General features: G+C 34.2%; 1 protein-coding gene across 3 annotated transcripts; it reads left to right on the top strand.

The window, feature by feature from the left end:
- The first annotated feature begins 1092 nt into the window (after positions 1–1092).
- Positions 1093–9104, top strand: LOC120272010 (protein arginine N-methyltransferase 7). 3 transcript variants are annotated; one of them, XM_039278713.1, is made up of 14 exons: positions 1093–1510; positions 1599–1806; positions 3403–3528; positions 3680–3844; positions 3925–4043; positions 4117–4217; positions 4863–5125; positions 6054–6290; positions 6659–6732; positions 7754–7847; positions 7946–8095; positions 8221–8295; positions 8579–8675; positions 8771–9104. In XM_039278713.1, the coding sequence occupies exons 1-14, from the start codon at positions 1170–1172 to the stop codon at positions 8911–8913; spliced, it is 2193 nt and encodes a 730-aa protein (XP_039134647.1). In that variant the 5' UTR covers positions 1093–1169; the 3' UTR covers positions 8914–9104. The 3 variants fall into 3 exon arrangements, with proteins under 3 accessions (XP_039134647.1, XP_039134648.1, XP_039134649.1); XM_039278714.1 differs by having other exon boundaries at positions 8579–8695; XM_039278715.1 differs by having other exon boundaries at positions 1348–1485.
- Positions 9105–10127: the final 1023 nt, after the last annotated feature.

Genomic DNA, 10127 nt, shown 5'->3' with positions numbered 1-10127 from the left:
CCCTCTTTGACTGGATATGGGTACGGGTAAGGGTATTATCTTTTATTTTTTGAGCGGGTACAGGTTGGGTAAGGGTATGTCTCTATCCTACCTGTACGTCTGCCCATACCTTTACTCGTTGAAGAAAGTACGGGTTTTACTCGTATGCATACCGTTACACACACACACACACACACACACACACACACATATATATAATTTTTTATTAAGCTAAAAATTTATCCACAATTTACCCAAGATACATTTCCATTGTAATACCCCTCTATTAGGTTGAGTCTCATTTATGCATGAACGCGCAAGCTAGCTCTTTGATACATCATCCCTCATCATAGAATTAACACCTGCAATAAAGTTTAGGCACAAAATAATGTTTAGTCTCAAGTAAGAAAATATGACAGTTATTAAAAGAATGATAAATGAAAACCCAACTAGACAAATTGATATAATAAACTTGGTCTCAGAATCAAATTTACCAGGTAAGTAAAGTGTTACCATCTAATTAATATTTTTTTTGGATATAAATATTAAAAATTATAATTAAATTAAAAAAATTAAACATCATAAAACAAATATAAAAAATAATTTATAATAATTTATTCTATAGATTATATAAGCATCCTAAAAACATAAGACATTAATAAAAAATCAATTAGTTATGAGAATTACTTATAATGTTTTTACATTTAAAATCTCACTAAACATTTATAAAATTTGAAACTATATAAAATATAAATAGTAGATATATGAAAAAATTTAAAACAAAAACCAAAATAGTTAAATATAAAAAAAAAATGAAGAGTTACCATTTAGTTCTAAATAAACGCCAATGAAAATTAACAAACTTGTTTTTTTTGTATAAATTAATTTTTTATGTATAACTTTTATGTGATTATATAATTTAAGATAAAAAAATATATATCAACTTGTAATTTTGAATTTATAGACATGTGTTTAAACAATTTATTATTATTATTGTTATTTAAATTTATATTTAAATTTAACTCGATAATTTGAACTAAGTATTTTACAGGTAAAAATAAAAGTATGAATTTACCCTAAAAAATACTAAGGAATGGATAAGGGTTTCAGCGTAACCGATCCATATCCAATCATTTGCCATCCCTAATTGTGCTCTGTCAGTGCCTTTCAGAAAAGTATCGCCGCCGGCGATGCACAGTATTCTCTTCAAGCCCTCGCTCGTCCCTTCTCCGCTCCTTTCCCGCCTTTGCCTCCCTCCTCTCCCCGTTATCTTCGTCAGCGATCTCCTCCGGCGAACCATGGCCTCCTCCGCTCGCTCCTTCCAGCTACGTCTCAACCCTCTAACCGGCGACTCCGAATGGGTAGTCATCGACGAAGAAGAAGAAGAAGATCTCGTACAACACGAGCAATCGAAATCCCTCCTCGCAACCACGTCCTACCTCGACATGCTCAACGATGGCTGTCGTAACCGTGCCTTCCGGCTTGCCATCGAGAAGACGATCACTGGTCCCTGTCATGTCCTTGATATCGGGTTATCTTTCTGTTTCATTTGATATCATGGAAGAATACTGAGGGTTCTATTGGGGTTTGTGATTTTTTTGGAGTCTTTTGCTTTGCAGCGCCGGGACGGGGCTGCTGTCGATGATGGCCGCGCGGGCGATGGGTGGGCAAGGGGAGGTGTCGGCGTGCGAGTCGTATCTGCCTATGGGAAAGCTTATGCGGCGTGTTTTACGGGCTAATGGGATGGATAAGAATGTGAGGGTGTTCCACAAGCGTTCTGATGAACTCAGGGTTGGAGTTGAATTGAATTCGCGTGCTGATGTTCTGGTTTGTTTGTTCTTGCAATTCTAGCATCTGAAATTTTGAATCTTGTTTGCTGGTAATTGTTTATGTTTGCTTTGCTGGGGTGATAATGCCCGTATAAATGCTTCAGCCTTTAATATTTATGTACACAGATAGTATATTCCAGACGGTGATAGTTCTGAGATGAATATATAAAATTACTTGATCAAATTATCCTTACTTCCTGTGTTTAAATTAGAGTGGTGCTTAGGTGAAAAGGATTAGCATACCTATATAATTGATTTGAATAAGAGTCAATTGAAGATGTGCTCCTAGATTTGTGGTGAATGATAAGAAGCTTTGTAGGTCTTTCTGTTCAATTAGCTCTGTGTGTGCGCCCGTGTGCGTGAGTGCGACATGGGGTTACTTTTTGGTGAAAATAAGTACCATTTCCTAATGGCTTAGGAGTAGTTTGTGACATAATGTATATAAATTCCCTTTTGCAACTTGCCAACTCAAAACTGTACTCCATATTATTGGTAAAGAGTGGAGATTATTTGTCTCCAATCTTACCACACCTTGTGAGGTATAAGTAGATGGTGATATCACTCATGACAATTAACCAACTGGGAAGTATGTAGATGACAATAAGATTTATATAAGAAACTCGTAGAGGGAAAAACCACCAGGCACAATTGGATCCAGTAAAGAATGAGAATAAGGGAGCATAAGATAGTGATGATGATGATAGAATACCCAAGAAGACAAGTCATCTCTCTAACCAAGGCTCTAGAAATAAAAAAACCTGAACCTTGAAAGAGCTTAGCGGAAAATCTTCTCTTTGTTCTTGTTAAGCTTCTAACTCTTCCTCACACTTATCTCATCATGCCCATTAATTGAATCATGTGCATTCTTGATACACCCCCTTGAATTAATGTCTCTGGTCACATCTGAATCTGTATAACTTATGTCACTTCCAAAGCATAAACATAAATTGGAAACACCATTTAAGTACAGTATGATTCGCTTTACCTCTCACCAGTGCTCTTTCCTTGGATTTGATAGAAATCTACTAACAATACCAATTTTGTGTGACTCTGTACAAAGTCGTACACATTAACTTCCTCATAACCTCTGAAAGGGCTTTCATTTAATCTCATTTCTTTTCATGTCATTGGAAGGACTATGTTTTGAAGCCTACCTGAAGAGGCACACAATTGCCATCTTAGCATCTTCATATTGAACTTCTCAAGCACTCATTTAACATATTTCCGTGTGATAATTGTAACATTTTTGCTTTCCTATCATTCTTGATTTCCATGTCCAATATTTTCTTTGCCAGTCCAAATTCTTTCACGTCAAAATTATTTCTTGATAATTGCAACTCACTCGTGTTAGAGCTTGGCTTGTTTAATAGTTGAGCCTTATGCTATGGCTCAAGCTTGGCTCATTTATTATCGAATGAATTTGAGCAAGCCGAATATGAATAGCTTCCCTAATCAAATGCATTATTTGTAGCTTCCGACATTTTCAATAATCACCTTGGAAAATCCCTTAGTACTGAAAAAAAAATTGAATTCTGTATTGTAAATATGAACTTGTGACCATAAAATCTCTTAGAGCTTTGAATCATGATTTCAGGTTAGTGAGATACTAGACTCTGAGCTTTTGGGTGAAGGGTTGATACCAACTTTACAGCAAGCACATGATATGTTGCTGGTGGATAATCCAAAATTAGTTCCCTTTCGAGTTACTACCTATGGCCAGGTGATGTGTATTCTGTTGTTTTACAATCTTCATGGTACTACTAAAATTTATCTCTCAGATGTCTTCACATAGATGTTCTCAGAAAACCCATCCCTCTGGGTTCTCTTGAAGTTTACATTCTGACTAATTTGTGATTCTTCTTTTTGCCTAGTTAGTTGAGAGTGACTTTTTGTGGAAAATGAGTGACTTGTGCAATAATGAAGTCAGCATATCAGATGGTGTGCATCTTGTTCCTGCTGGATTGGAGGGCATTCTTGGCATAAAGCCTCAGCAGCATGCTATGCACTGTGATGCATTATTAGAGGAGATACGATTGGTATGAGATGGCTCATAAAGGGCATAGCTACAGAAATATTTATAATTTTGCAACTCATGCCTACATTTATACTCATCCAGTTGTCAGAACCTTTCAAAGTTTTTGAATTTGATTTTTGGAAACGACCAGACAGCCATGGTGAAGTGGTGATGCGAATTCCAGCAACAGTTGATGGAAAGGTTCATGCTGTTGTTTCTTGGTAATTGCCTTCATGACCATTTGTCTTTTTAGTTCTTTTCAAAGAATAAGCTTATCTATTCATAACTTTGCAGGTGGGTTCTTCAGCTTGATTATGAAGGGTCAATCTTGTATTCAACATCTCCCAGTTGGATAAATTCTTTCAATGCTGAAAAGCCATCATCTTGCATCTCTGGTAAGTTAAATCATATAATGTAAAGTTCTTGAATGGGCAAGTTCACCAAACTATTGGCATGTCACTTCTGCCCAGTACCTGCTGTTTATATCAGGTGGGGAAGGCATGCAACCTGCATTTTCCTTCTGATTCTATCAGTTTCTAAATTCATATATGCTTGGATTTATAATAGTTAATGTTCAGATATTTAAGTCTCCTAACACTGTCACTGACTGACTTAAAACTCATCTAACTATTTGAGAAGTGATTGAAATGATTTATATTTAATTCTCAATTATTTAGGTCTCCTAGTAATAAGTAACTGTGCATTGCTTGAAAATCCTAACGTTAACCAAATATAGAGGTCCAATTCCAAAATCAAATATCTTCAAGTAATATGCATTTTCTTTTTGTTGTTATAAATAATTCTGCTATTTATTGTAACATGGTAATTTTGCTGGAGCTAGTCAAGTGTCAATAAATTGTGATATAATGCTGAATACTTAGGATTATAGGTTTTAAGCCATCTTTTATGATTGATCATTAGAAATGCACAACTTTGCTGATTAGAAAATTCAAATTAACCATTAATTCCATTTATTAGGTCGAAGGGATTGGTGTAGTTGACCTCAAATACTTAGGGCTAACTGCTTCTTCTTGTTGTAGGCCAAAGGGATTGGTATGACCATTGGAGGCAATGTGTTTGGTTCATTCCTAGAGGAGGGATTTCTGTATGTAAAGATGAACATGTTCTTCTCCAAGCTTTCCATGATGATACTAGTGTTTCATATTCTCTAAAGGTTGATGGCCAAACAAACTTTAATCCCTATAAAGCTGAAGATTTCAATCTAATGCTGTTACCTGAAAGAATTGCAACTTATGGAAACAAAGAATGGAGAATGGCTGTATTGACTGCTGTTAAAAGTGCTGTAAGAACCCTATACCAAATCTTGATTGTATGCCAATATAATGGATTCTTACTCATTGTCTTTTGGTCTTTAACATACATTTTGCAAATATGGCCTGATGACTAAAATTAGGAAGTAGAAGATATCCCTTTATTTTCTAATTATATATAGACAGAAGTTATTTACACTGCTTGAACCATATGTTCTGTGTTAACATATGATTTTCTAAGCGACAAAACAACAGTTGTTGAAGGTTAGGTTTGTAGCTTTGCTTCGTCTCTATATTATTCTGATTTTTTTTTAGATGTCTCTAAATAGACTGGAGATTTGATTCTTCTTGGACAACAGTTTTTAAAAAACTTGCGCAACTACTACCTATAAGAGCAAGCCGTTATTAAGGTAATTATAGAGGAATGGTAATAGCTCATGAGGCTACTCAAGGCTTTTTTATATTTCCCAAGTTTAATATTCTGAATCTCCATGATTCAACTAAAAGGTATCTTCTTTTGTGTAGTCTACTTACAGAACATCTGTACCATTCACTTCAGTTAATTTTGTTATCCCTGCTGTTTAACTCCTGTTCTGCATGACTAATCTTCTGATGGTGTCAAATCCTTTCTGTTTAACCAGTGAGGCAACATTTTTTTCAACTTCAATGTTGATCATTTTTGTCCTCAATTTTTTTTGCTTTTATTTCAATTTTCTCAAGTTGTCAATTTCTGTCTGCTTCACCAAATGCTTTTGAGGAGTTCTTGATTAAAAATAGGTGCATGAATTATGTGTTGCAAAGATCAGACCAGTTTTGTTTTGTTTTTTTGTTTTTGTTTTTGTTTTTGCTTTTTTGTTTTTTGTGTTTTTGGTTGTTTTGGTTTTTTTGGTTTTTGTGTGTGTGTAAGTCTCGATTTCCTTTGGAGCTTACATACTAATTATTTATCTTTGTTTCATTCAGTTGCATGGCAGATCTTCTCCACTTTGTGTTGTTGCTGATGATAGCCTGTTCTTGACAATTCTTACTGCCTCTCTTTCAAAAAATTCACTTGTTACTTCCGTTTTTCCTGGTTTGCAAGAGAAAGGTGCTTTATATGTGCAAACTGTAGCTGATGCAAATGGCTTTTCAATGGATTGTGTGAGATTTGTTTGTAAAAGGGCATCACATCTTCTAAAAGATAATATTAATCAAAGAAAGGTAAACTTCTGTTGTTTGCATGTGCGTATTTACTTTTCCTTTATTCTTGATTATGGCTATTATCTTCTGTTATTGTTCTGTAACTTTTACTGAATTAAGAATGCTTTATGGACCGTGGTATAATGACATTTTTCAGAAAAATATAAAAATTGACTTACATAAACTTTTGGAACTAGTGATCGTACTGCTAAACATGAAATATGGATCATTCACAGGAGAAGCTTATGTTCATATATATATATATATATATATATTTTATTCTTCATTCTTTCTGATGGTTAGGTTGTATATTTCTGTTTTAAAAATTAAGCTATGAAATAGTAAGAAATTTAGTAAAATCTGGGTTTTGTTCAATTTTCTTTTTGTAGATTGACTTGTTGCTTGGAGAACCATTCTACTATGGAAGTGAAGGGATGCTTCCATGGCATAACCTCAGATTTTGGTAAGCAGACAGTTTTATTCTTCCACTATTATTTAAATAGCACTCACAATTATGTATCCTAGATTGTGTTGTGTCTTTCTTAAGTCTATTATATTCAGTCCCCTTATCAAGATCCACTAGTTCATTATTTAGCAGTGAATTTTTTATATCCAAAGCCATGTGTATTATGGTCGTTTTGCTTTACATGCTGTCCTTGTTGCTGTTAAAGCAATCTATTGTATTATTAGTTGCTGTGCCATGAGCTTTAATATTTTAGATATCACCTGAGGGAAAAATATGTTAGTGGATACTGTTTAATTAAAGTATTTAATCCACCATAGGCCACTGTTCAATTATCACCTTATTGGAATGTGTAAATGGGTATTGCTTTTTGTGTCACTACGGACATTTGGATTAGTTTAAGGTGACCCTTAAAATAATGTAAGGGGAATAATAATGGATAATGTTTTAATTTACATCATTTTCTTGATAATTTAGGTAAACATTATCCTACAAGGTGAATTCCTTCATAAATTTGATTACACCTATTATTTTACCCTTTGCCCAGTGAATTATATATGCCAGGTTAAACAATCTGAGACTTCATAATTTACATTACACCTGAAACACAGATAAATCTAGTCCTAAAACAGGTCCCACTTTTTAGTTTTGATCTCGTAGGTACGGCACTATGATCTGAGAAAAAATTTGCCTTAGATCAAGTATTCTCCACCAATAGAATTGCCTTTCACAAAAATATTGATTTTATTATTTTCCTGTGGTTCCTCGGGTTGCCTATTATTCAGTTAAATTGATACTTGACCAATAATGAGCTGAATGGTTGATCATTATGATCATGAAATCATTTTCCATTATGTATGATAGTAATTTTCAATCTTGAGATTGGCAATTTGTATCAATTAAGTTCTAAGATAAGTGTACGGTTTTCTACTATGGTCATGAGTTGAACCATTTTGTTTGGTTCTTGATAATAATTATGTGCACCTAACAAAGATATTTTGTTGTTTGAGCTGGAGTAAAGGAAGGAAAGGACTTCACTTGATCCTATTTTAGCTGATGATGTGTTCATCATGCCAGGAAAAGGAATTTTAAAAGTTTGCGCTATGTCTCTTCCAGTGAGTTGTTGCCATAGCTGTTAATAAATTATCTTTTTGGTTTTCACTTAGATCTAGACCACATACTTGTGTATAGTATTAGGGAACTTTCTTTTCAGGATTTATGGAGAAGTCGACGCAGCCTTAAATATATTGAAGACTTTGATCACACAATTGTTAATGAGACTTTAGGCGCCTGTGGTGATTTGCCTTCACTGCAAGAAGGGCCTTGTCTACCTTATTTTATTTGGCAATGCGGCGAGGCTAAGGTAACGATGCTAGTGCTTGGTCTATGGAATTTTGATATTGATATTTGTGCAGATTTGTTTCTCTGAAATCTAGGTGGTGATGTATGATGAAATTTGCTTAAAATTTTCTTCAATACCCATGACAGGAGCTTAGTGAGATATATTCTGTCATGGAGTTCAATTTTTATGATCCTATTCAGGCTTGCTCTGAGGGAAAAAAGGTATTCATTTCCTTTTCCATCTTTCATTTTTAGAGTCTGTTGTAAGATGGTAGTAGGTTGACTTGATTCATCTGACAATAGTCGAAATTATTTTAATTTCTAGACTTGACATTTATAAGTTGCTTACTTATCAGATACCCAAATAATTCGAGTATCGCTTCACCAGTCTTAACCATATCATAAGAAATCACCTATTCAAATCAATCACATCCATCAAAAAAATTGCTATTTCTTAACAATGAAGAAGAAACTAAGCTTTGGTCATGCCTTATTATTTTCGCAGATTGTTTTTTCAAAACATGGCGTATGCCATGGTTTTGTACTTTGGATAGATTGGGTCATAGATGAAAAAAACTCCGCCTTCATTTCGACTGGACCAGGTTATATTTTGGAGCATATGGTATATACTTTGATGGCATAGAAACCCTTCTATTTCTTCTCAGCCACTGATTGATTTTGCTATGAACTTTTTCAGTTAGCAGGTATTGGAAGCAGGGAGTGAAGCTTTTGAGCAAGCCTGTGACTGTGACGGCTGTTGATGATTTTGCAGAGATAGAAGCATCCTTTGATCCTTCATCTGGTGAACTTACAGTTAGATCTTCTTTCTTGAAGTTGTGAGTTCGGCAAATCGTGTAACGACATCTGTCGTTTTAATGCTTATGTATGTATAATTTTTCTTTTTATTATGAGTTTTCCTGAATTTCATCCTTATGTGACTACGGACCTTGGCTTGATTCATTCTTGACGTTCTAGAACTCGAGACTTTCTTGGAGTGACTTAAAACTAAACGAGCTGAGCTCGCTTAATCTTGTTGTTCACTGAAAGCATAGGATGATGCACGGGACAAATGATCATGCTTAAACATTCTATACATTAGAATATGCCCGAATTATTTGTCTATTATTAATAATGAATATTTAAAAAATTAATATTTCAAAATTTACAAATATAAAGTAATTAAAAAATATTGTCAAGTAATGAGGCTGTTTTACATCTTAAGTAACTGATTTAAGGGAAAGTGAATCTTGAAGTCCAATAAAGGTCGAAGCAGGGGTATGTGCAGAACAAACTTGCATGTTTGATGGCCTTAATGTGCATGTAAATTGAGAGAAATGTTGAAATTTGTAATGCAAAAATACTGATTTATACATGCACTATTTTGTTCCCATAAGGTGTAACTTGTAAGTTAATATTCAGATTCGATCTCGACAGCACTTACATCACATAACATCTAAATCCAATGTTTAATAAATGAAGAAGAGGTTAGCGGATGGTCTGCATCACTTGGTTGTTGTAAATCCAATATTAATATATGGAGAAGAGGTTAGCGGAAGGAAGGACCATGGATATAATTATTAGGCCGGACTTGATTAATTTAATAGATCAGTTCAACCTCTTCTACAAGTGAGCCCACATTTATATAATATCAAATAGGCTGAGATGATTAGCTTGATGTGGTTGATCAAGATCATAACCCATTCATTTTGTCAAAGACTTGCTCCTTCCTTGCGGCACTTGATTGGCCCCTCTACAAGTCTTTTCACACTTTGCAAGGGTGGATTCTAAGGGGTCGTTTGGTTTGTGGTAATGATATATTACCACGCAATGATATTACCGTGATAATGAGATCAGGAATTTTATGTAATTTATAATAATCATATTTAGTTGGAAACTCATATTACATAGTAATCAACTTGGTAATGTTCTAAATTTTCCAAAATACCCTTGTGTCTATCATTTTGTGCAAGTTTAAATTTAAAGTAAAATAAAATTTTGGATAAAAAAAAAAAAATTAAATTTTCAAAGTTGAACATATTTTTAAAATAATGTTA

Source organism: Dioscorea cayenensis, chromosome 11 (genome assembly GCF_009730915.1).
Source record: "Dioscorea cayenensis subsp. rotundata cultivar TDr96_F1 chromosome 11, TDr96_F1_v2_PseudoChromosome.rev07_lg8_w22 25.fasta, whole genome shotgun sequence".
In the NCBI taxonomy this organism is placed as follows: Eukaryota; Viridiplantae; Streptophyta; class Magnoliopsida; order Dioscoreales; family Dioscoreaceae; genus Dioscorea; species Dioscorea cayenensis.
The sequence above is the reverse complement of the archived record's forward strand: the minus strand, read 5'-3'. Positions and strand labels throughout refer to the sequence as shown.